Source organism: Rutilus rutilus (assembly GCF_951802725.1).
Source record: "Rutilus rutilus genome assembly, chromosome: 7".
Lineage (NCBI taxonomy): Eukaryota > Metazoa > Chordata > Actinopteri > Cypriniformes > Leuciscidae > Rutilus > Rutilus rutilus.
The window spans coordinates 28,129,624-28,155,875 of NC_140221.1; the positions used below are offsets into that span (position 1 = coordinate 28,129,624).

Consider the following 26,252-nt stretch of genomic DNA (forward strand, 5'->3'; position numbering starts at 1 on the left):
TTAGATCAGCTGTTAATACAGTAATTGTGATGTCAGCGGAAGTTTCGGGAAATGTGGAGAAAGAGGTCCGTCACTAAATACAGACCGCCGACGTTGCGTACTGGCGTGTGAAGGGGTAAAATAAACATTAAGTATATAGATTTAAATTGTTCTTTGAAATCATGCCGCCGGGTAAGAATTTTAGGAGGAAGAAAGAGGATTCATCCGACGAGGAAGACGATGAGACGAAAGCCGTGGTCAGGTACGTTAGCGTTATTTATGTTTATCACATTCAGGCCAAATAACGTACACAAAATTTTGCCATAATAGATCAACCGAACTACAGAAAAGCATTTATTCACGTGTCAGAATTATTCAGATGTTACATGCAGATGCCTTTTTATAAACAATATATAATGTAAATATTTTTAAATATGTTACATTTAAATTTGTTTCCAAGGTCCAAACTGGATGAAGCCAAGGAGCTTCAAAGTTTACGAAAAAGGCAGCATGGAGTGAGGTTGGTCAAGATGTCTAGTCAATCTTAAACGTTTGCACAAGTCTTATTTTTGTACAGTGTTTAATTTTTAATTTCTAATTTTTGTATACAAAATCATTATCAATTATGCTCAATTATTTTCGGAATAATACATGTTACTTTTTCATTCTATTCCTCCAGCATTGCAACGTTACTTGTAGGAGAGAAGCTTCCTTTGGATGCTGAGCTTGAGGTATGTTTTTATTTTTATTTTTTTTATCAAACTACATTTTGTAGTACAATCAAGGTCTTGTAGTGTTTTAGTTTGTGTATCTAATAACTAATGAAGAAATCATTTATGTTTTGTGCGTTAGGACGACCCATTTAAACTGAAGACTGGAGGTGTTGTTGACATGAAGAAAGTTAAAGACAGAAACCGAGACATGTAAGTGTTATGATATCATGTTTGCTTTTCATTTAAAGTTGATGTTTTTGTATTTTATAACTTAAATAATTAACTTTTCCTCCACTATAGGACAGCGGATGAAAACGACCTGAATCTTGGAACATCCTTTTCTGCAGAGACTAACAGACGAGATGAAGATGCAGACATGTAAGTTCGGTGCAGACAATGTGTGTGGGCAAACCATCTGCATTCAAGTTTCTGCATGATGGTCTTTCTTCACTGGTGTTTGCCTCAGTTTATGTTTTTATCTTCTCTCTCTTTGTATGTGATTTCATTCAGGATGAAGTACATTGAGACTGAGTTAAAGAAAAAGAAAGGCATGGTGGAGGCAGAGGTGCAGAAGGTGAAGGTGAAGAATCCAGAGGACCTCCTGTACGAGCTTCCAGAGAGCATCCGTGTCAATTCTGCCAAAAAGACCGAAGAGATGTTGTCCAATCAGATGCTGAGTGGAATTCCAGAGGTGGACCTGGGGATAGAGTAAGTAAAGACCAAAACTAATTCAGACATTTTCTATTGATCGCTTCAGATATTTTTCTCTGTAGTCTGGCTAATTACACCTACCTAGCTATGGATGCCAACTCCAAAACCCTCTTTTTTTCAATCCTTTTAAGTGCGAAGATAAAGAACATCATTAGCACAGAAGATGCCAAAGCAAAGCTGCTTGCTGAGCAGAGGAATAAGAAGAAAGACAACGGGACCTCCTTTGTTCCCACTAACATTGCTGTGAATTACGTCCAGCATAATCGCTGTAAGTGTACACATATACTACCGTTCCTTCAAAAGTTGGGGGGTCAGTAAGATTGTAATGTTTCTGAAGTCTCTCATGTTCACCAAATACTGTAAAACAGTACTGTGAAATATTATTACAATTTAAAATAGCTCTTTTCTATTTTAATCATTTAAAATCTGTGATTTTCAGCAGCCATTACTCATCTTCAGTGTCACATGATCCTTCAGAAATCATTGTTGATTTGCTACTCTAGAAACTTGTCTTATTAGCAATGTTGACAGCAGTTGTGCTACTTAATTTTTATTTTATTTTTTTCAGGATTCCTATATGAATCGAAATTACAAAACATTTTATTTTAAATAGAATTTTTTGTAACAAATGTATTTGTCCTTCAATAAATAATTATGCAATAATTTCTTTACATAAACCAATTTACTGTATCAGTAAACCTATGTGTATTTTATATTCAGAAGTATTGTTTTGTCCATCACATCAAGATCCAGTTAACAGTTTTATCAATTACAGCTTCATCTATGCCTAATGTTTAAACATGTGGATTACTAACTAGGAATATTTGAAACATTTCCTGTCCTTCCCTAAAGGAGAAATGTTAAGTCATTTTCTGTTCTTTCCCTCAAGTCTATCACGAGGATGTGAACGCTCCCCAGAGAAGAGCCCACAGAGAAGAGCCCAAAGCCAGGCCGCTACGAGTAGGAGACACTGAGAATCCGGCACCTGAGCGTAAGATCAGGATGACAACCTATTTTGCTTAATTGACAGATTGAATTGCATTTAATGAATTTATGTTGATGTTTGTTTTTGTTCTCCAGCCTCACCACCCAACTTCCGCAAGAGACCGAATAACGAGAAGGCCACAGATGACTACCACTATGAGAAATTCAAGAAGATGAACCGACGATACTAATCCTCCACCTTTGTTATAGTCAACTAGATGTACACTTTTTTTCCTCTCTGTAAACTGAGTGATGTAAATATTTTTTACCGGTAAAAATGTCCCCATAGCTTACAATCAAACATTTTACAATAAAACTTTCCCCAAACCATTGATCGTTTTTAAAAGTAGAACATTTTGGTTTAATAGTTATGGACTGTGCAACATGTTAATGTTATGTGTTTCAACAAAATTGCTTGATCACTATATTAATTAAACCTCATTTTTTATTATTAAAAGTTATTTTTATTCTACAGAATTTCCTAATGAAATAAAAGTACAATTTTAATCTCTATTACAGTTTTTGCTTGGAAGTCTTGTAACAGCCTAAAATGAAAAGATCACCCTTAGGTATCACAGCAATAACATTTATATATATATATATATAATATAATATATATATATATATATATATATATATATATATATAATTATGTGTGTGTGATTAAAATAACAAAGAACACTTTCTTGGCAGTTATGAAGAGCATTACAGCATGTTTACAAAGAAGTCTTATTTTCTATTAGCATAAAAAACACCACTTCCATTAAACAAGTTTAATTACAGAATCATTTTAATTCTACTTTTTTTTTGCAGAACAATAATGAAAATAATGTAGAGAATAGTTGCATTATTACTCAAACTAAAGGCATTAAATGTAACCAATAAACAGATTGAAAGAAAAACACTTAATTATACCATTACCCAGAACTAAGTTACCCAGCTTCAATACTGAAATACTATTTATAAGAAATGTTCTCAGTATTAATTCAGTGTCATTTTTGCAGAAAAAAAATCTCATCAATTCAAGTAGTTCTCTAGATTTGCAGTCTACAGCTGGAGGTTTTAGATGGGGCTTATTTAGATGGAAAGTTTCTTGGCGGTGTAATCTAACTGGTCCATGAAGGAAGCCGCCAGTATTTCACGACTGCTCACTAGTGCTGCTGCCGTGCATGGACTCCTGGGTCCCCAAATGGTCTGAATCCTCTGGGTTGGCATGTGAAAGGTCAGAGGTCGTCTCGGGGGACCCCCAACTGTCCCGCCGATGAAAGGCCTCACAAAGTGGCAACTCAACACCATCCCACTGTCCACAGCTAGAAACGTTATACACACACGTTACACACAAGCACACAAACTAGCATTTCTACTGTCCACTTCTGCCTAAAAACACACTCAGTAAACAATTAGGAGTATATATGAATAATGGGACATTCATAAAGGACACATACACAGACAAACTCACAAAACATGAAAGAACCGGGAAAGGAAGCCCAAGCAGGGAAAGGAAGTTGTGAAAAGCATTGCTCAGGATTGCCACTAACTTATTGATTGGAAACGTGTGGTCACATGATGTCCTTTGAGTTTTGGTCTGTCAGATCACATTACTCTTCTGTTTGCTGTGTTTCTGTGCATTGAACAGATGTGTGTAGAGTTTAATAATAGAATTGCTTAATAGATGAAAAGCGAAAGGCTGTAAGCAGTAGAGAATTTAGACTATGAGTTCAACAGACAGAGGCAGAACATAAATTCCAAATCGGAGACGAGCAAATAATAGATCGGACACTAAATGTGCTCTCGTTTCTATCTGGTTTATTTCTGGAATTTAAAATGGTTTGTGGAAAAACTGACAAATAATCTGATACATTTTAAACAGGCACTTATGTGACCAACACTGTTTCTACTAAATACGTCACCACAAAGAAACACAGTATAGTGCGATTTTAAACCACTGAGGAAAACAAATGCTTTTTAAAATGATAAATATTACATTTGACATATGCCACTGAAAGCTAAAATATTTTGCCAGTTGCACAATATTCAATTAATTTAACAGAAAAAAAGAAAGAAAAAATGGCATTTATGAAAAAAAACAAAAACAAATTGTTTCTTGATCTTAACCATTTTCGTCCAGTAAGCAAATTAATATGATTCTTTAAAAGTAATTTATACAATACTTACAGCACCCTATATTCTTTTTTTATTATTATTCTAAGCTCATCCAATCAAATATCAAATGACATTAAAATTAAAAACTATTTCAATTATGAAATAATTTCCATTATAACCCAAAGAAATGTTCTCTTCACATACAACTATTAATGGTTACAATGTTTGCGCTTAAATGTATCTAAAATCTTTAAATAGCAATAAAGATCCAGATTTATCCTATACTAATCTCTATAAAAAATGAATCTGACCAGCACCATTAATAAAAGTAAATACACATCCTGATTCCTGATTGCAAAATGAAGTAAATCTTCTAAAACATAATTGATTAAGGCACCCGGAGGAGAAATATTTACATGCACTTATATGTGTATAACAGAAGGGTTTCTTGTACAAAACCAGTTATATGGAAAGTGCTTTATAATGTCTTTGGTGTGACTGCAATATGGATGGATATGACAATATGGATATATGGATTTTACTATATTAGAAGCATAGCAGAAACAGATATGATGATGTCTGGCTTGTTATAAACATGACATGTGGAATAAAACCCAACCGTCTACAGTATCTAAATTGTAAGTGAGTCTTACTACATGACTGAGGTGTGTGAGAGGAGAATACACTCTTTCATTAGCTATAGGCTTACCTGCAAGAACGAACACTCTTATTAAGGCACAATGGTATGATATGAATGTGTGTATGTGTATGGAGGACCAAACTAGCAAGATGTAATAAAACAAACACGACAAACCAACAAGGTTAGCGTATATTATAAAATGATCAATGGTTGGAGCCAATAATTGGTTATATATAAGTAAATTAAAAATATCTTTATAGACATATTAATGCCTGGCTCCATAAATCACCCTGTGTTATGTTCTTATGATGTACATATGCATCACGTTTGTAAGCAATGGAAGGCAGCGGTAACTGCACACGTTTGGGATCACTGGTCTATTTGTACCTGGAGGAGTAATACTCTTCCTCGAGCTCATACAGGTCGATGGCAATCTCATCACGCAGGGAGATGAGCTTCTTGTCGCACTCTTCCTGCAGCGTGCGCAGCTGCTGGTTGCGGAGACTGATGGCCTCGTTGACAGAGGGGAAGTCATTTAGGATGAGGAACTGCTTCAGGTCCGAGACAAGCTTCATGAGAGACTCTCCTGCACGTACCTAAAACACAAACACATTGAAGGTATAGTACACACAAAAAGGAAAATTCTGTTTTCAATTACTCACCCTCATGTTATCACAAACCCATGAAACTTTCATTCAACTTCAGAACACAAAATGAAGATATTTTTAATGAAATCTGAGAGATTTATGTCCCTTCATTTAAAGTCTAGTCGCTTCAAAATGTAAAGGGATAGTAAAATAAATGAAATGAATCGAGCGGTTTAATCCAAGTCTTCTGAAGAGACACGGACGCTTTATATGACGAACAGATTTAAGATTTATTCACATATAAACCTTGATCAGCGAACGCACATACAGCAAATCAAATATGGTATACGGAAGCTTGACATGCAAGAACCAATGACAATGAGTACAACTGAGATTCTGTTTACCATGTGAGTGCCCTATGTATATATCTGCTGATCAATGTTTTACAATCTCTTTATGCACGTTTTGAAACGTCAAAGTCTTGGGCAATTAAACTTTCAATGGAGGGACAGAAATCTCACAGATTATTTTTTACAAATCCTTATGTGTTTGAAGATGAACGGAAAATCTTATGGATTTGGAATGACGCAAGCGTGAGTAATTGATGACAGAATTTTCATTTTGGGGTGAACTGTCCTTTTAAATGTGTTAACTGGTATCGGAGGTGTCTGTTTATCACTGTAGATCTTACAATGTTGGCGGCTCGCACATGCATTTCATAGTGGTCCTGCTCAGCTTGTGTCGCCCTGAAAACCTGAGTCTCATCTTCCACCTGATCGATGAGATAACCAGATTATTGTTTTGGAGCTAAATCATATCAATATGAATGTCATCCAGCACAATGCATGCATGCTAACATACCTTGGCAGTTTTGATTATTTCTGTAAAATTGTCTAGAATTGACCTGATGTCATCTTTAAGTCTCTTGTTGTAGTTCTGCAGTAGAGTCTCTTTGCTTTGCGGGAGGACTCTCTGTGAGGTCATCTCTGCACTTTTCGGTCACTCTCTACTTAGTAAGGATCTGAAACAAAACTTTATTAGAATTGCAATTAATTTTCACACAAACCGCTACTAAGCACATATAATAAACAGGCATTTTTGCATTTTATATGATATTGTGCTCATGAAAGTATGTTCTAATTTTTTTGACCCTTAATAATACTGGTTATTACATGTTTAATACAGTTTATACTGTAAGCTTAGTCGTTAGTAATATCCATATGTAGTCAGTTTTTACATTTCATACTGTACACTTGTAAATCCTCGTTTAACGTTCTTATTTGCATAATTAAGATATCAATGGTCAAATAGCCTATGTGCTCGTGATGGCGACGCAACTTCATTTAATAACAGCTCGTCCATCTGTGAAAATGTCTATTCTGGCTATTTTAAGAAACACATAAAAGTGGAACCAAGATTACTGTCTCTATTCTTCAACACAGTTAACGTTAGATTAATGCATTTGCGAATATCTCCATATGAGATTTATTTTGTTCCACTCAAACGCTATAACTTACCAGCGCGTAAATATTTCTGCGACTGTACATCTCGCATTAATAATTAATGAGTTAAGAACAGTGTAGGTACTATAGCTTAAATATATAAAATCGCTACTTACACCGGCAAGCATTCTTCTAATATCGCTTCTTCTTCTTCTTTTGGTGTTTTATTGCGGTTGGCAAACCAGCTTATGGTGCATAGTCCTCCACCTACTGGGATGGAGCGTGAGGCAATGATATCAAAGGAAAAATAATAATATTTAAAGAGGGGGGAAAAGAAGAAAAATCTACCTATATTCTATTATATAACTTTGTTATTTTCAGGAAACTTATAAGAGCTTTATAACCTTTATAAGAACTGTTTAGCACATTCTGTAATGTCAGAGGATTTAATTCCTCTTTTAATTGGAGTCTTTCACTTTCATACGCCCTACAGTTAATCAGCACATAATCTACTGTTTCTGGAAGTCCACAATAATTACACTGACCGGATTCGTGTTTTTTCTAATATCGCTTCAAATAAACATGAGCTTTTGTTCTGTCGCGTACAGATGATGTCATTACCAATTGTCGCGGTAGTTATATTTCCCACAATCCTCTTCTTCTTCCTTTCCGTCTGAACCAACATGGTGAGTGTTGTATGGTTTTGACTTGGAAGCCTTCACTTCTTAAAATCCTTAAGCATCCTATTTTGTAGGCTGTTGTAGGACTCATAATAAATCGGTTATGGAAAATAAAGCACCAGCGCTTGCTCTCTGAACGAGAATTGTGATCATTTTAAGTATGTAGATGAAGATTTATGAGAACTTCTGTAAGGTGTAGTGTCCGCTTTATGTCAGCTAGACGACTCGAGATGTGGCGCATTTAGACCATAAGCATTTAATTGTCCGAAGTTTTAAAACGGTTAATAAATGTATTTTTTTTAATAACATGTTTATTATTACGAGTAATTCAATAATGGACTCTAACTCTAATGCTAATATGTTAGCGTATTGATTTGTAGGCCAAAAATGAATCGTATCGGCCCGCTGGTGTTTCTTAAACACATGCGTTGTTGTAGTTTACAGTATTACGCGCCGTTTGTTTATTAATAATTTGCCAATTATGATTAAATAAAATGCAGTGTTGGGTAAACGTTTATGTCTGCAATGCTAAATTGTGTGAGCGATTAAGTTGTTACAACGCATGTCACAACATTGTTTTTTTTTGTGTGTGTTTTTTGTCTTTTGCAGTGATGAATTTGAATTTCTTCACCTGAACATTGTGTAGAACTCATCTTTTAAACTGAGCAAGAGCTGTAAAATGCTGTTTCTGTTGAATGTTCTGCTGTTTGTGGACTCAAATTAAGTAATGTTGTTTCTTCATAGCCTAAGGGGAAGAAGGCTAAGGGGAAGAAGGTGGCACCAGCCCCTTCAGTGGCCAAGAAGCATGAGGCCAAGAAAGTCGTGAACCCCCTGTTTGAGAAGAGGCCTAAGAACTTTGGCATTGGTGAGTAACAACTGGACCGCTGATGAGATTTGAGTCCACACAGTTGTTTGAAGTGTGTGACAGTCAAATAAGTGCAGATGATGTAACGAATATTTGCTATCTTAACAATAATGCTGACAATCTCCCACCAAGATCGCTGATGCACAAATGTCTGGATATCAATAGACAATTTGTTTTGCCATTTATTGCAACAAAGTCATGCGCTTTAATCTTCAGGTCAGGACATCCAGCCGAAGCGTGATCTGACCCGATTTGTGAAATGGCCACGTTATGTTCGGCTACAGAGGCAGCGGGCTATTCTCTACAAGCGTCTGAAGGTTCCCCCTGCGATCAACCAGTTCACCCAGGCTCTGGACCGCCAGACTGGTGAGTCTCTTGACATTCTGATGCTGTATGTACAACAACGCATGTAGAGGCAGACGATCGTGGATTTTGCTGATACGATAACTAAAAATAGAAAATGTGCTGGTAAGATTAATTAGGTTTTTAATCTGTAATGTGAAGGAAAATTTCTGCTCAATGTAAAAGTGCTTTACTAGAAAATTAACAATGAATTAACCCTGATAATATAAATATTTAACAATAATTAAAGGGATAGTTCACCCAAAAAGGAAAATTCTGTCATTTACTTGCTCTCATGTCGTTCCAAACCTGTAAGATTTTCGTTTCTTTAAAACGCAAATGAAGATCTTAATGAAATCTGAGAGATTTCTGTTCCTCCATTGATGGTCTATGCAATGACCACTATCAAGCCCCAGAAAGGTAGTAAAGACATCATTAAATAAATCCTTGTGCCTCCAGTGGTTTAACCTCAATTTTATGAAGCAACGAGAGTCCTTTTGTTTGTGCAAAAAAGCACAATTCAGTACTTTTAGAAAATTTTAATCTCTGACACGTTCACAAGAGTACCACATGCATGTCGATGTGAGCAGATGTTGTGTGAACGCGTGTTCTAGATTAATATTTTGTAGATAAAGTGGTGTGAAAAAGGTTTGCGCAAACAGCACTCGCTTCGCTTGATAGAATTGAGAGCAAACCACTAAAGTAACAAGGATTACTTCAATGATGCCTTTAATAGCTACTTTATGGTATAGGCTGTCAATGGCGGGACAGAACAATCTCAAATTTTATTACAAAGATCTTAATTTGTGTTCTGAAGATGTACGAAAGTCTTACGGGTTAGGAATGACAAGAGGGTGAGTAATCACTGACTTTTTTTTTTTTTTTTATGTTGAACTATAGCCTGGCAAGCCAGACCTCAAGATGTTAGGTCTGGCAACTCACCATAGACACGGCTCAATCCGAGGGGCGGGATAAACGGCTGTCTTTCAAATTCATTCTGCGCGCAATAGGACAGCGCTTCAACAAACCCGAGCGTTTTCCCAACAGCGGAGCTAACGTTAGTTGATAGATTCAACTTTTTTGAATCTGGCCGGCAAAACTACGAACACATCTTCCTTTAAGAATGACTTAAGTGCCGTTCTTTGCTCTTTTCTCAAAGAAAAACGTAACTCAAGTCCTCCAGAGTCGCGGCCAAAGCCGATTCGAAAGACTGTTCTCCAGCAGCCATTCTTTGTTTTCAAGTAGCGGGGAACCATCGCAACTCTGTCGTCATTAAGCCCGCCCCTCCTACTCTATACACGATGTGATTGGCCTGACCCAATTTAGGTTTTTACAGCTCCGAAAGTCAACGGAGAGTTGCTAGATTACCCTGGCTGCAACATAAATGTTGCTGCCGCTAGGGTGCGTCTAGATTTCTAGGCTAGTTGAACTATCCATTTTAATGTAACTTTCAAGTCTCATTGTATATCTCAGAGGGAATTCAACCAAATTAATTTTTTATAACAAAACCAATAGTTCCACCAGTTAATCAGTAAAAACATTGATCGTCCTCTAAATGTTTTATTAGAAGTTGTGGCATTTTACTACTTGTGGATGTGCAGATGATGTGAAGAATATTTGCTATCTGAAAAGTTGATGACAGTTTCCACCAAGATCACTGATGCACTGTTGCATGGTATATAATGCTGCCTAGGAATTGTACTTTAAAATTAGTGTTGGCTTAAATTTGTCCTAAATTGTAAGCTTAGAGCGACCTGGCATTGCAAGAATTATGATTGCTAAAACTTTGATTATGATTGGCTTTTACATTTACACTTAAAATTGTTTAAATGTAACTTTCTGTAGCTACCCAGCTGTTCAAGCTAGCCCACAAGTACAGGCCAGAGACCAAGCAGGAGAAGAAACAGAGACTGCTGGCTCGTGCTGAACAGAAGGCAGCTGGAAAGGGAGACGTGCCCACCAAGAGGCCACCAGTCCTCCGTGCAGGTGGGTCTTTTTAAGTATTTTCCTTCAATACACTGAAAGGTACAATCTTTTCCTGAGTTATGAGTTAGTCATTTGTACATGGCATCCATCAGTTGTTCTCAACCTTTTTGACTTCAAGGCCTCCCTTTGTCCAGTGCTAGTTGTATATCTTTTTTGTCTCGTTATTTCTCAGGTGTGAACACAGTGACCACACTAGTGGAGAGCAAGAAGGCACAGCTGGTCGTTATTGCACACGATGTGGATCCCATTGAGGTGTTTCTCTTTTTGTACAGAATGGACATCTTGTCATAAATTGTTGTGGTTGTCTGCAATGATGTCTTGAATTTCTTCAACTGAATTCAAAATGAAGATTAAAAATACGAGCTTTTTAACCCTGAGCAACAACCACTCAATGTCTCTCAGGAGCATCTCTGTAACGATTCTTTTCAGAATTGTTTTGGCTTCTGGTTTGATTTGTATATGTGGGGATTGTTGTCGATTCTTAATTGGTTTAATTTGTCATCTGTAGCTGGTGGTGTTCTTGCCTGCTCTGTGCCGTAAGATGGGTGTCCCATACTGCATTGTCAAGGGCAAGGCCAGACTGGGCAGACTTGTGCACAGAAAGACCTGCACTTCTGTTGCCTTCACACAGACCAACCCGTGAGTAACAAACACATTCATGTTTCACTTTCCTGTGCTGCACATCCTATGGCTATGATGTCTGAATTTCTTCAACTGAACAACCATGTGGTTTCAAAGAGCTTTTTAACCCTGAGCAAAATGATTTGCAGTTTCACACTAATTTGGGCATTATGGTCACTACACCTTTGTGGTTAATGTTTTGTTTTTGTCCTTCTCCCCCACTCTTTAGTGAAGACAAAGCAGCTCTTGCTAAACTGGTGGAAGCTATCAAGACCAACTACAATGACAGATACGAGGAGGTCAGTTTGTTTCCTGCTGTGGTTGCAATTGCTGAAACGAATACACTACACTTTGATTTTCAATTAACTTATTTCACTTTGTATAACCAAATTGCTTTCTGCTAACTGATTTCTGAGTCTAACATTTCTTTCTCCCATTTCAATTCTCTCTTCAGATCCGTCGTCACTGGGGAGGCAATGTCCTGGGTTCCAAGTCAACTGCTCGCATTGCTAAAATCGAGAAGGCAAAGGCCAAGGAGCTGGCTACTAAACTGGGTTGAGGTCCCATATTGTTTAATAAATAAAAATTTTCACACAAGTATCTTGAGTTTGACTTGTTCTTTTTAAACTTTCAATATTTCACTTTTTACATCTTAGTCGATACATTCAACTGAATGATTTCAGGTACTGTTTATACACATTTGTGTAACCTTTATACAAATCTCTAAAAATATTTTATTTAAATGAAACCACCTTATAGAGCTAGGTTTCAACCATAGACTGTAAAAAATAGGTTTCAGTATTTATATTCAAGGGCATCCCATTAATGTCCATAAATAACCCTCTGGTGCTCTTTGATCATTTTCGACTTAACTTTTACTTTATTAGAATGGTACAAAACTTGATAAAGGTTATGTGAACACAAAATCATGGACATGATTAAGAAGGTTATTCTGAAAGTCACTAGAACTGCATTGGAAATGAATGGGAATCTAATTTCATCTAGTGGAAGCTTTTGGTACTGCGCAAACAATCTTGCTGAAAGCTCATTCTTTGAAATATCAAGCTCAAATTTGAAACAACTAGTTTAGATCTATGGCTTGATTTTTCTTGCAGTTTGAGTAAAATGTGTTTTGGATGGTATATTTCATAAAATAGTATTGTGAATTTTTCATAAATGTAAAATTCTATAACCTTAAGTTCACTTAAAAAAAAAATCACTTCAGGAATATTCTGCCAAGTGTCATCTTCAATAACAGACTTTAACAAACTTAAGTCTGTGCTCCAAAGCATTTAAAATTCATAAAAGTTTAAGTTGGAAATTTTAGGTTTATGCTCGAAGTGAATAAATGGATTATAACTGCTGCATACATACAATTTTGTACAGTAAAATCCCCTAAAAATACAAAACAATATAGTACATTTCATAAAAAAATATTGACTGCCACATGAAGAGCACCAGAAGGTTAAATGTCCTTATTGGCTAAGTGTTCGACTTGAAGCGGCGCTGCACAGTCCGAACAGTGTATGACATCAAAGTACCGCAAGAGCATTTGCATACCTATTTACTCCAGAATTCCTGCTGGAAACACTACTTGTTTTCAAACTTTTTATTAACGGTTAATAGATCAAATAGTTTTGTTTTGATAAAATTGTGATTCTTACTGTTTTTCAAAATAAAAATGTATTTCAGTTTACAGAATTTTGTGTTATCCTGTGGCCTCCTGGTTGAGAACCACTGCTTTAGACGATAATTCCCCATTATAACCTTTGTATCATAGCATGAAGGTTTCTTTAATTCATTATTTTATCAGACAACAGATCCACATAATTATTAACAGTATTGGGTTCAACGTTAAAAGAGCTTTATTATTCTACAGTGAATATTCCACAAGGGCAAAGTGATGACATTTTTTATAAAGCAATACGCTTGATGAATTTTGCATACCACATGTAGGAGGTGGCAGCACACAGTCCATACCTAAAAAAAAAAAAAAGCAATGAATAAATATTCAGTTGTTAACAATAAAAAACAGCTCACATCAATCAAATAGTTCCTAAATAGTTTTAAAGCAATTTTGTTTCTTTTTCAATTCAAGGGTGAATGCATGAGGACTTAAGTAAAAATAATTGTCCATTTAGCAATCCAGACAAGTAATATATAAGGCATGTTTTGAGGCATGACAATGAATGAGTAAAAGTGTGTTTAACAAACCATGTGATGACATATTGCATGTGTTCATTTCTCAACGCCACTCTTGTCTGCCCTCCTATTGGCCCACCAGGTATTGTGCATTCTGAATGAAAGAATAGAAAAAGATTTTAACTGACTCACATTCATTACAATTGATGTTATCACTGGGCAAAATGTTTTATGGGTTTATACTAGATATTCACCAAAAGATGATATATTAAGAGCAGCTCTAACCAAACACAGCATCAATGAAGATCTCCTCAGCACCAGTGACATTCGCCATGGCCTCCAGATCCCGATAGTGCCAACTATTTGCCTTCACGTTGTTTTGAGGGACAAATGGTTTCCGCTGCTCGGTTAAACGCACCACGCCAACAAGATCCACATCCTCAGTCACCTTTTAAAAAATATAAACAACCTCAAAAATTATTTAACATGTAGAAACATTAAGATAATGTAATAAATAAAAAAACTAAAGTCTAAATCCAGTAAGACCCTGATGTGAGTTGATAATGTTTATGCATGGATTTGATTCAGTAGAGATTAATGAAGACATTATTACCTGTCCCTTCATCCTGGTTTCTGGTCTGATCTTAGCTTTGGGTACATAACCTCTGTTCACCAAGATAGTGATCCTAAAAATTGATCCAGAAAGTTTTTACGCCCATATTAGAGTGCAAGGCAAGTGTACACTGTACATAATTCAGTGGAATCTAAACTGATTGTGTTTTTACCCCAGATCAGTGCAGTAGAATGGAGTAATGACATTAGCTCCGCTCTCAGCGCTGGAGGAAATCCTGCCTGCCTCACGGGTCTCTCTCTCAGGGTCCACAGGGGAGCGGGGCAGGACATACAGCTCTTTTGAGTGATCAAAACGCCCGCGCACCTTCACTCGCCTGTACTCCAGCTGTTTGAATTCCATAGAACTGACACACACAGATTACATTACCACTTCATCACAACATCTAAGCTTATAACACTGGAGAGTATGGTACTCAGATGTGGAGAAGGCACAGACTCACTCCATGGGCAGCGGGATAGGCTCTGAAGTCGTCAGGCTCTGAAGATCACGGATCAGCTCCAACTTCCACTCTCTGCGTTTTAACTACAAAATCAAAAGCTAATTGCAGTTTTAGTTATGATTTTATTTTATTTTTTTACAGATAAACACCACCCTCATGCACGTACCTGCCATGTTCCAAGGCCAAAGGTGGTGGCAGGTATTAACAAGAGTAACCACTTCAGGAAGGAGTCTTCTCCTTTCTCTGTTCCCGCAACAGTGGAACTTGAGCGCTGAAAAAACCTGGATAGGTGACCTATGAAAAAAAACAAAAAAAACATTTTAAAAATCAGATGTTTTTTTCAAGCATAATGCCTGAAAGAAAGACAGCTATATTTTAGTCTCTAGCCTATTAGAAACTCACTCTAACTGTTAACCTTTTTTATTTTACACAACCATTCAAAAGTTTGGGGTTCAACAGAACTTAATACTTTTATTCAGCAAGGATGCATTAAATTGATCAAAAGAGACAGAGTATACTTTTACCTTGTTTTAAAATATATATATATTTCAAATAAATGTTGTTCTTTCAGTTTCCACAAACAGCACAACAGTTTTTTTTTGTTTTTTTATCATTATTATAGAAATGTTTCTTGAGCTGCAAATCAGCATATTAGAATGATTTCTGAAGGATCATGTGACTCTGAAGACTGGAGTAATGATGCTATATTTTAAATAAATTCTAATAGAACACAGTTATTTAAAACTTAAAAAAAAAAAAAAAATTACCTAACACAAAGTTTTGAGCGGTAATGTAGGTTAGTCTATTGAGAATTAAGAATTTAGTAAAGAGAATTACACCGGAGCACTGGGGCATCCTGCCGTCTGAATAAACCCTGTCGCGTCACAAACAGCGTCCTCTTGGGTGAGATGAGAATCTGAGAAAAGAACAAATGAACTAACGTTACACTTTAACTGGCAAGAATAAATTACAAACATTTTGATAGTAAATAAACATTATTTGAATGGAAATCTATGAGGCGGGGTAAAAAATGAAAATGAACTTACACTTCCTCGAATGATCTTAAATGTATTATGAGAGAACATCAGCATTAATCTAAAACTGCTCATGATAGCTGGGATTGTTGTAACCTAAACAGCATCTGTCAGGTCGACTACATAACATGGCTTGTGCTTTCAGGGGAATGCTTTTAATGTAACCATTTCCGGGGATTCTGAACCATTATGCGCATGCGCAAAATCAAAAACACGTGCGGCATGTTTCGGAATACACATTTGGTGAAGTTATTAGGGCTGTCGCATTCAGTCCACATTTCACATTTGAAGGCTTTTATCCGATTCAGTGTGTAATTTCTAGGGAGGTAAAATGCCTTTATATTTATTCTCCAGTTGATGAAACACAGTTAAAACATCACAGAACGAAGTTGTGCGGTGAAATTTCGACGTTTTTTTTATTGTGCGAGGTAAATATTTCGAACAAGTTAAACGCATAATGATACGCTTACTACATGTATGAATTGATGTATTTGCTATTTATTAATTTGTTTGTGTGTTTGTAATAGAAATCATGGCCAGCCTTGCTGCGAAGTATGATTACCTGGAGAAGTTGACACGTAAAGTATGTGTGTCTCAGAACAAGGAGCCAAAGAAAAGACCCTATGGTAATGTTCTGCATTGTTAATTGCACATTAATGAATTATTAATATTGAATAGTCACCTGCAGCAGGGGTGAAATTGTTATTGTTGGTTTATTTATTTAGTCATGCAAAGTTTGAATTTTCAAGTCAGCCGTTGGAAGAAGCACAAAATAACATTGTTAATAATTATAATTAATAAAGTTGTATTAATCCCCTTTTAGTTCCATTCCAAGCCAGTGTGGTTAAAGATGGTGCGCCTCCAAAGAAGAAAAAGAACAAGCAAAAGCCAACAAAAGGAGATAATATGAATGCAAGCAAAAATAAACCAGTTTCAAAGAGCACTCAGCCTGCAGTTCCTCCAGCTCAGAGAAAAAATGTTCAGAATGGGATTTCAGAGACACAAAAGAAGACTGAGGGTAAAAAAGCTGTTTGTAAAGAGAGAATATTAGTTCATTCAGAATACTTTATTTGAACTGATTCATCCCTGTTAGGTGGAACATCACAGGAATTTAATGCAGTAGACATTCTTCGTCAGAGGCTCCACCAGAAGATTGAGGAGTCTCGTGGACAGGTACATGCTCCAGTTGGACTAAAAGATTAAAACTGGAAGAAAATGCCATGTCTGTCAGAGGGATATTAAGTGTTAAAATGCTGAATCTCTTTACTTAAGAGCATATGTTTTCTACGGGTCAGAGAAATTGCGTAAATTATTCATAAAAGCTACATGATGTTTTTCTTAAAAAAACAACATGATAAATAGTACTTGAATTTTTTTATTAAAAAAAGTGTTCCATTAATAAAATAAGAAATGTTTTATATTACACATTTAGGAGATTTTAAGCCAAATATTAATATGTGCTTTTTTCAGGGCACTCCTAAAGATCCTTCCTCGGAGGTGGTAAAGAAAAAACGAGAAAAACGCAAACAAGAAAGGGAGCGTCGTAAGAGGAAAAGGAAAGAGTTTCGAATGAAAAAGTTAGCAGATGCCGCAGCATTGCTGGCAGGAGAAGATGACAAAGAAACAGCAAAACCTCAACTGCAAGTCACCTCAACATCGAGCACGCCTGCCAAAACGGAGCAGAGCTTCATCGTCTTCAATAAGATGGATGTTGGAGAAGACTATGTGGACAAAGGAACAAAGCTGATCCTGAAAAAAAAAAAAAGGAAAGTGAAAGGAATGCTGACTCCGCTCACTGGTAAGAACTACAAGCAGCTTTTAACACGCATTGAGGCGAGGAAAGATTACCTGGAGCAGCTTAGGGAGAAGGATGAAAGCAAAGCAGAAAAAGAGGAAGAGAAGATGAGGTGGACCAATGTTCTCTACAAAGCTGAAGGTATGAAGATCAAAGACAATGAGGAACTCTTGCACAAATCATTGAAGAAGAAGGAGAAAATGAAAACTCAGAAGAAAAAGAAGTGGACAAAGAGGAGCCAGCAAGTTGTGGAGAAGATGCAGAAGAGACAAGACAAGAGGAAAAGGAATATTAAGCAACGCAAGGATGCCAAGATAGAGAAGCGCAAACAGAGGGCAAGAAAAAAGGGTCGTGTGCTGCCTGGGGATCTCAAGAAGGTTGACTTATAGGCAGAAAGGGTGAAAGGCGGAATGGGAAGAAAAAAAAAGGACTTTGCCTTGTGCTTTGGACTGAAAGAGACATAAAAAATGTACAGATTTTTCACAAAATTTCAATGTGAAGAAATTGTTTGTTTCTGTTGTCACTTTTAAGATTTCATCTTTATAAAGAGAATTTGTGTCCATATTTTGTGTTTTTATTATTCTGCCAAGCCAAGGTTGGAGACTTGCATTTATTGATTTAGCAGACACTTTTATCCAAAGTGACTACAGTAGAGGTACATAAGCAAATTGTCACAGAGCCAACACTATTCATGGTGTGCTATGCAAGGATTATTAGAATGCTAGATTGGGAAACAAGCAAGAGAAAAGAAAAATGCTTCTTTTTTTTTTTTGTATTTGCCTCTTTTGTTCTCATTTTGTGTTTAAACATTGTACATTAAGAATGATCATTACAAATTACAATGTGTATGTTGACAGCGTCAGTGCTAGCAGTCACTGGCCCCGCTTACAGCGGTGAAAATTCTGTTCTCATTTACTCATCTTCAAGTTGTTCCAAACCTGTACGAATTTATTTCTTCTGCTCAACACAAAATACGATATTTTGAAGATGTCCTATCTACTTCCCCAATATCTCCCTTTAAGAGAAGTCTGCTGCCTGGAGGAGGAGCTCTTTGCGCAGCTTCATTGGCTCGAAGTAAATGTGTGACGTCTTTAATAGCTGGGGGAAGTAAACAATCAAGGTTTGGTGCGAAACAAAGTTTTGTGTATTAGTTTTTAGAATACAGAGTTAAATCGATATTTACCTCATTATCGTTGTTTCGTTTGTCTCTTGAATCTCTAAATCCCAATGACAATACTGTCATGTCACTGAATCATTGATTGCACGTCCTTTTTAGGTTGACAGTTCAGTTGCTAGAGATGTGGCCTGATTCTAATCGGTTACTGTGTGTTACTGATTTACGGCTTTAGAAAACCTGCAGTAAAGTTATTAGAAAACTGCATGTGGAGAAGAACGGCGGTAACGTTAATTGGACCTTTGCTGTCAAACAGATTAGCATTCGCAGGCTTTCATGATAAGGTAGGAGACGTTTTACGCTCGATCGGTATTCCTGATCATGTTGTGGTTTAGTGGTGTAATGTGAAATCGTTTTGTCTTATTACATTCTTTTCTGCTTTATCACGCAGGGCATAATGTCTCGTAAATTGCACGCGAGGAGGATTGAAGGAATTGACAAAAATATATGGTAAGTAGTTTCGTAGCCTATAAAGCAAGTGAAAGTATAAGACTGTAGTGCTGTACATTCGGCTTACTACTCGGCATTTACTAAAAAAGAGGAAATACATGGACATAAATATTAAGTTATTATATTATCTTACGTAGAAAAAAAATTGGTCAAGCAACAACGAGCACTGCAAAATATTTTTATATATATTTAAAATGTAGTTACACTTATAGTGTTATATATTATATATATTTAAAGGTTTTATGCTTACAATAAATATTCAAAGTACTGTCCTCCATTTTTATATTTGATAGTCGCAATAACAGTTTTGAGTCGCAAGATGGCGCTAGTATTAAAGGGAGCTGTGTAATTATCTGGTTACAGTAATGATAGATCTACCTTACCGTTCTGCATCCCACATATTGAAGTAAAGTAAATACATTTTTATGTTTAAAAATCCATGGTATTCCTTTTGTGTAGGGTGGAATTCACTCAACTGGCTGCCGATTATAAGGCTGTGAACCTGGGTCAAGGGTTCCCAGATTTCCCCCCTCCTAGCTTCATTCAGGAAGCGTTCTGCAAAGCACTGAATGGAGGTTTCCCCATGCACCAGTACACACGTGCTTTTGTAAGATATTAGAAGTAATGATTTGCTTGTTTACTAAACAGTTGCTTGTACAACTGCTGCATAATATAAGTATTTTAGTAAAGCTTTGTTAAAGAATCTAACAACATGCTGTCATACAGGGCCACCCAAAACTTGTGAAGATCCTGGCCAAGTTCTTCAGTAGGATTGTTGGCCGGGAAATAGACCCAATGGAGGATATCTTGGTTTCTGTTGGAGCATATCAAGCACTTTTCTGCACTTTCCAGGCTCTTATTGATGAGGGTGATGAGGTAAAGTTATCATTGTCAAGGCAATGCTCATGCTCATGTTCATAAAATTATATTTTATCCTGCGATACATTGTTAGTAGAGAATAAAAAAGTCACTCAATGTCTGTTTCCTTATGTTCATATGGGATATCAGAATGCCCCTTTTTTCCTTTTCATGAGCAGGTGATAATTGTGGAGCCATTCTTTGACTGTTATCAGCCAATGGTAAAGATGGCGGGAGGAACAGCTATATATGTGCCCCTTAAACCAGTATGTTCTTATATCATGTGACAAGATCTGTCAACTTGATCTGAGATTAAAATGTTTCTTTTGAATAATACTTGATGTGTATTGACAGAGGGAAGGCTGTGGTCCTGCTTTATCCAGTGCTGACTGGGTGTTGTCTCCTGAAGAGTTGTCGAGTAAATTTAGTCCTCGTACCAAAGCCATTGTCATTAACACTCCTAATAACCCTCTTGGCAAGGTGAGTCACCAACAAACAGAAGACAATTTTACCCATCCTTATGCTTTATCCAATATATTTTTTAACAAGCGAATTTCACGAAATCTGTCAAGAAATCGGAGGGTTAAGCAGGTAACCCAGGTTTAGGTTGGTTGTGTGTGTGGTGTGTTGACTGAGATATTGACCGTTGACTTAATATTTTGATAGATACTACAAAATAAAATAAAAATTCATGATTCTTTGATGAATAGAAAGTGCAGAAGAAATAGAAATGCCTTTACTGTCATGTTTGTTACTGTATGCTGCAGTATTTTTTTTTAAACTGACCCCAAAATGGTAGTGTAATTTATATACAAATTTAAATTCCGATCATTCAGAGCTGAAGCTGAAACTGAGCTGAAAGGTTTTTAAGGTTAACCATAGATACATATGCCTATATGCTCAGCCTAACCCTAACTGGTTTCTTGCAGGTCTATCAGCAGGAGGAACTTCAGGTGATTGCTGACTTATGCATTAAACATGATGTCATTTGCATCAGCGACGAGGTGTACGAGTGGCTCACATATGATGGAACGAAACATGTGAAGATCGGTAAGAGCAGAACTGTGCGAATAATGCAATATATCACAGTTTTGTGGACTTTTAAAGAAAAATACCTTTTTTTTGACAGCCAGTCTGCCAGGTATGTGGGAACGCACTGTCACCATTGGGAGTGCTGGCAAGACTTTCAGTGCCACAGGGTGGAAGGTGAGCTGGTCAAATTCAACAGGGTTTGTTTTTTGCAATATCAATTGTCTGTATTTGTCACTCTGTCTTTGGCTGGCTGGAAGTGCCTCAGCAGTAGATTATTTTAGATTATCTCTATTTTTGGTCATCACATTACTTTATTTTAATGCAGGTGGGTTGGGCAATGGGATCAGGGCATATCCTAAAGCACTTAAAAACCGTCCATCAGAACTCAGTGTACCACTGTGCTACAGCTGCCCAGGTGAAACAATGCTCCTGTGTTTTAAATATAAAGTTTGGGTCATTTTTTTTTTTTTTCAGTGGACTGACATTGTCAATTATTGTTTCTTAAGGAAGCCGTAGCAGAAGGTTTTCAGAGGGAATATGATTTATTTGGAACCGAGGACAGCTATTTCCTCCAGTTACCCCTCCATCTTCATGAAAAGCGACTGAGACTGGCAGATTGTCTGAAGAGCGTTGGCCTAAAACCTATTCTGCCCCAGGGAGGATACTTCATGATTGCAGATATCTCAAAACTTAGTAAGTAACAGAAAAAGTGCAGAACAAAGTATTAAAACAGGAACTCAGATTTAATTATGTATTATAGAAATACAATTTTTTTTACAATGTTTTTGTTCTGAAAATTCTCTTTTTGAGCTTGTTAATTTAATTGCAGTGTTCTTTCATTTTATTGTCTTTTCCAGTAATAATAAAATAAAATATACAAATATAAATGTATATAAAATATAATAAAATAAAATATACAATATCCATAATTATAAATAAATATACATTACAGAATATTTCTATAATTTGATACAGATTATTATTATTATTTTTGATTTTATACATTCCCAGGCCTGTACGTTTAAAATGTCTAGATATTTCCAGGTTTTCCATGATTAGAGGAATCCTCATATTATAAGAAATCTAAGTACAACGAGGCTGCACTCTGTGAAAGCAATTCATGTTTTGACATGACTATTCAAAAATAAAGTGATCTTAATATTGCTTTTTGATTTTTAAATGTTTTTCTTTAAGATATCAACCTTACTGACCCTAGTACTAAAGACGAACTCTATGACTACAGATTTGTGAAATGGCTCATCAAAGAGAAGGTACAAGCATGAGTATTTACTGTTATAAAATCTTTAATAACCTATATAGCAAAATATGTTTTTAAATGATTAAAGCAAGTTCTTCACTTCTGAATAGGGACTGGCAACTATCCCTGTGTCTGCATTCTACAGCCCGGAACACAGAGAAGAATTCCAGAAATACATCAGATTCTGCTTCGTAAAGGTATTTTTAAGACAGAAATGAAACATGAAATCATTTGAAATAGGCATTTTAGAAATAAAATTGCTTAATTATTTGGGATGTGTTTTATGGGATGCCAATTGTATGCTTTTATCACGTGTATTTATCACCATGACTAGTGTTTTTAGTATTCTTTTTTTTTAATCAACTCTGTTAAACCTTAACAAAGTTAACTGTTAATTTTGACAGCCCTTATAATTTTAGATCCAATTTAGGTGAATCATACATTATTGCAGGAAAAGTGAATGCCATTGTGATCTGTAGTTCACCTTGTTAAAATGTTGTTTATATTATTTAATTCATATTTCCGTTAACATTAATAGGAGGACTCTACTCTGCAAGCAGCAGAGGACATCCTGAGGCAGTGGAGTGAAAGCAAATGAAAGTTCAAAATCCTGACAGTGTAGGCCTTCAAACAATGTGAAAAGCAAGTGATCGCTCGATTTTTTTTTTTTTTTTTTGTAAAGACATAGCAAAGCTAAAATGAGACTGGTAGCAGTTTGGGATATGAATAGTTATTTAAAAAGCATTTGTTATTAGGGTTAGGGATAGTTCACCCCTAAAATGAAAATTAAGTCATCATTTACTCGCCCTGGTGTTGTTCTAATGCCATATGCCATTCTTTCTTTATCGGACCACAAAAGAAGAAATAACAAACAAAAAAGTCCTGATCGCACTCGTACATATAATGGCAGCGAATATTGTGACCTGAATCAAGCTTTTAAAAAAAGACTAAAAAGGATCATAGTATGGTCCGATGTTTCATGTGTCATGTGTTTCAAATATTCTGGGGTATATGATGGGGTTTAGTAAAAAACAAACCGGAATTTAATGTATTATTTACAGAAAATCCTGACCTTGGCCTTTCTTCTTCTGTGCACGGTGCACATTCATGAGACTCTGATAGGGCTGCAGTTCACTCCGACTCACCCAGAAAAAAAAGCACACTAGTTGTTGTAAATCAAGACATGAAATATAATCCATGTACTTTCTACTCTAAGGTGAAATATATCCTTTGTGTTCATCACAACAAGAACTTATCACATCTGTCAAACTGTCATTCTGACTGAGAGCTGGAGTTCCAGTCTTGAGATATTTAGTTCAGTGAAGAAAGTACTTTTTTGGGAATTCTAAGTATTGTATTTCATGTCGTGTTTTTTTTTTTTTGTCTTGATTTCTCACAACTTTTGCGCTTTTTCTTGGCAAGTCGGAGTGAACTAATGAATGTCCTTGAATGTGCAATTGAGAATCATTGCTACCATGATAATATTCAATATCATATATTAATTTTGGGCTCAAAAACAGAATAGTGGGTGGAATCTTTTTAGTCGGTCAAGCATTGTTGTCCTTTGATTGTCATGTTCTCATTTGCTGCCATTTGGATTATACTTTAAACTGCCAGTTATTACTGTCTGGCTCCACTCCAAGTTACAAATGACACATTAATAGATTTCTCTTAATGTTAAACTGTTTATCAACATAGCCTACTCAATGTAAGTATTATGTTCAGCCAATTTTCTTATAAAATATGCCAAACTACCTCATGCATTTGCATGTAAAACTTTTTTTTTTATAGATGATCTAGGCACTGTCACCATTTACATAAATATGTTCATTGCTGCAGGAGGACGCAGTAAAGTGTCATTGTCACACACTGGTTTGTTTTAAATAAAGAACACACTATATTGATTGCAGCGTAATTGTAATAAAACAAATTTGATGAAGAGCCATTGGACTCAAAATGTCACCTGTGGTGTTTTTTATTTTTGGAGTGGTGGTGTGGCAACTTTTACTTCCTTTTTAAAAAAAAATCGTGGTTGAGCGCCCTCATTAAGCTTTTTGCCTGTTAGATGCGCGCACTTAGTGTTGAATCTTAATAAAAACAAATTTAAACATACTCCTCTGTGGTAAATTTGCGCACTAACTGCTTGCATATAATAAGTAAAGCAGACTGCCTTTATCGTTAGAGTTGTTTCTAAAAACTGTACAATTCCCATCAGTATTGCCAAATAGAAACATTACCAGAGGAAACATAAGATTGTATTTGGGAAGTGATACTTGTAGTGAAGACAATTCATTTTTCTTCAAAAAAATACATTTAACTCACATTTTACTATACATGAACATTTACTCTCACCTTTTAGAATGTGAATTCTGAAGGTCAAACAATTACTTTGTGACTTGCATAGTAGGTCCATTTTACTTGCCAGCCTAATCAGCCTGTGACTTCTTATTTTAAACTGTTCAAATAATGTGTTCACATGGAACCTGACAAATTGTGCTGTACAAATACTTTTTTTTTACCAATTACAAGTACAAAATGAATATGTGCCGCATTGATCACACCCACAACAATGACACAGCAGCTAAACACACACACACACACAAAAAAAAAAAATTAAGACAAAAGTTTAAAATTCTTTAAATTCTTTCAGGATGTTATCACAACTTAATTTTATCTTGTTCAACCAATTTACTTCTATAGATTTGTGTTTAGATTACATTAATGATTTTTGTTGTGTTAAAGTAGCATTAGAAACTAGGAAAAGGATTTCTACTTCCCATCATACTTTGCATGGGGCTGGATACACTGTGAGACATTGCAAAGGTATAACTACATGGTACTGTAATATGTAATACAGTACAATTACTGTTAAAAACCCAGGTTAACACTATTGTAATTCATTCATGTGTACTAAATATAAATTAGATATTATCATTTTTTTATTTAAAAAATCATTATATTTGTATCCCACATAAGTACTACTGACATTAAAATGATCTTCTGTTTGTTAACTCTTAACATCAACTCCTAAAAATGACTGATTGTGTAGATGTTTTGCGTGTAGATACTTGACTGACACATATTTTCACCAAACAATGGAATTTACACTAAACAGTTTGCCTCAAAATAACTTGATTCAATCAAGTTGGACATGTCTAAGTTTAGTTGAGTTTAAGTTCATTTTACAGAGTATTTGAGTAGAGATAACATGATTCCATTGTCTGGAACCACTGACCATTGTTGAATTAAGTTGAGTCTAAGATGGTTTTCTTTTTCTTCTTTTTTTGAGTGCAGAATAATAAAATAACAGATTTGTAAAAAAGAAAAAAAGCAGACACAGCATACCATGTAAAGAAGAGTTTTGTTAGGCTATTGCACAGTGGGTTTCCTTAAGGTGTTTCGGTGTAAATTGGTGACACTAAAACGTGACTTTAGGTGTGTGAATGTCTGTTTCTGATGCTGGAATAGACTCCATCATCCCTGTGACCCTACTCAGGACAAGCAGTTTGGAGAATGGAGAATGGATATTACACAGAAAACTCTATACTGTAAAGAGTCTTTATTATAAGTCAGTTTTATTCACAAGAATGCTGCAAAATTAAATTAAAATGTGCGGTGTTCCAAAAACTCAAGTAGCCCAACTCACTCTAACCTCAATGGAAAGAAAATGTGATTTCTTGAATATTGACTACAATAAATACATTTAGCATTTTTTTATGTTACAAAATTAGTTTTATAATGTTGCTGTATTAATAAATGGACAAAATGGAATAGAATTTAAAA

The 26,252-nt window shown here is 35.9% G+C and overlaps 6 protein-coding genes across 12 annotated transcripts; 4 read left to right on the forward strand and 2 right to left on the reverse strand.

The window, feature by feature from the left end:
- The first annotated feature begins 17 nt into the window (after positions 1-17).
- cUnh9orf78 (chromosome Un C9orf78 homolog) lies at positions 18-2,900 on the forward strand. The gene is made up of 9 exons (XM_084414495.1): positions 18-241; positions 440-499; positions 659-710; positions 832-902; positions 993-1,070; positions 1,203-1,400; positions 1,535-1,671; positions 2,293-2,394; positions 2,484-2,900. Exons 1-9 carry the CDS (start codon positions 162-164, stop codon positions 2,576-2,578), a joined length of 873 nt encoding a protein of 290 aa, XP_084270621.1. The 5' UTR covers positions 18-161; the 3' UTR covers positions 2,579-2,900.
- A 247-nt stretch (positions 2,901-3,147) lies between these two features.
- On the reverse strand, positions 3,148-7,411 carry med22 (mediator complex subunit 22). 5 transcript variants are annotated; one of them, XM_084414496.1, is made up of 5 exons: positions 7,336-7,411; positions 6,579-6,738; positions 6,409-6,489; positions 5,518-5,726; positions 3,148-3,697 (listed from the first exon to the last, which is right to left on the reverse strand). In XM_084414496.1, exons 2-5 carry the CDS (start codon positions 6,699-6,701, stop codon positions 3,526-3,528), a joined length of 585 nt encoding a protein of 194 aa, XP_084270622.1. In that variant the 5' UTR covers positions 6,702-6,738; positions 7,336-7,411; the 3' UTR covers positions 3,148-3,525. The 5 variants fall into 5 exon arrangements, with proteins under 5 accessions (XP_084270622.1, XP_084270623.1, XP_084270624.1 ...); XM_084414497.1 differs by having other exon boundaries at positions 6,579-6,749; positions 7,336-7,390; XM_084414498.1 differs by having other exon boundaries at positions 7,332-7,384.
- A 353-nt stretch (positions 7,412-7,764) lies between these two features.
- Positions 7,765-12,253, forward strand: rpl7a (ribosomal protein L7a). The gene is made up of 8 exons (XM_084415087.1): positions 7,765-7,845; positions 8,584-8,704; positions 8,921-9,070; positions 10,892-11,032; positions 11,205-11,284; positions 11,541-11,671; positions 11,883-11,952; positions 12,108-12,253. The coding sequence occupies exons 1-8, from the start codon at positions 7,843-7,845 to the stop codon at positions 12,210-12,212; spliced, it is 801 nt and encodes a 266-aa protein (XP_084271213.1). The 5' UTR covers positions 7,765-7,842; the 3' UTR covers positions 12,213-12,253.
- Positions 12,254-13,495: 1,242 nt separating this feature from the next.
- surf1 (SURF1 cytochrome c oxidase assembly factor) lies at positions 13,496-16,069 on the reverse strand. The gene is made up of 9 exons (XM_084415092.1): positions 15,915-16,069; positions 15,706-15,784; positions 15,035-15,162; positions 14,869-14,951; positions 14,581-14,772; positions 14,409-14,481; positions 14,081-14,243; positions 13,868-13,949; positions 13,496-13,633 (listed from the first exon to the last, which is right to left on the reverse strand). Exons 1-9 carry the CDS (start codon positions 15,975-15,977, stop codon positions 13,567-13,569), a joined length of 930 nt encoding a protein of 309 aa, XP_084271218.1. The 5' UTR covers positions 15,978-16,069; the 3' UTR covers positions 13,496-13,566.
- Positions 16,052-18,261, forward strand: surf6 (surfeit 6). Its single transcript, XM_084415091.1, has 5 exons — positions 16,052-16,330; positions 16,430-16,528; positions 16,726-16,920; positions 16,996-17,075; positions 17,373-18,261. Exons 2-5 carry the CDS (start codon positions 16,435-16,437, stop codon positions 18,084-18,086), a joined length of 1,083 nt encoding a protein of 360 aa, XP_084271217.1. The 5' UTR covers positions 16,052-16,330; positions 16,430-16,434; the 3' UTR covers positions 18,087-18,261.
- Positions 18,262-18,754: 493 nt separating this feature from the next.
- kyat1 (kynurenine aminotransferase 1) lies at positions 18,755-24,254 on the forward strand. 3 transcript variants are annotated; one of them, XM_084415088.1, is made up of 14 exons: positions 18,755-18,817; positions 18,974-19,155; positions 19,263-19,321; positions 19,781-19,928; positions 20,048-20,197; positions 20,359-20,445; positions 20,534-20,659; positions 21,109-21,229; positions 21,309-21,385; positions 21,537-21,626; positions 21,718-21,904; positions 22,406-22,482; positions 22,580-22,666; positions 23,008-24,254. In XM_084415088.1, the coding sequence occupies exons 2-14, from the start codon at positions 19,078-19,080 to the stop codon at positions 23,065-23,067; spliced, it is 1,347 nt and encodes a 448-aa protein (XP_084271214.1). In that variant the 5' UTR covers positions 18,755-18,817; positions 18,974-19,077; the 3' UTR covers positions 23,068-24,254. The 3 variants fall into 3 exon arrangements, with proteins under 3 accessions (XP_084271214.1, XP_084271215.1, XP_084271216.1); XM_084415089.1 differs by having other exon boundaries at positions 18,759-18,817; positions 19,047-19,155; XM_084415090.1 differs by having other exon boundaries at positions 18,763-18,822; positions 19,047-19,155.
- Positions 24,255-26,252: the final 1,998 nt, after the last annotated feature.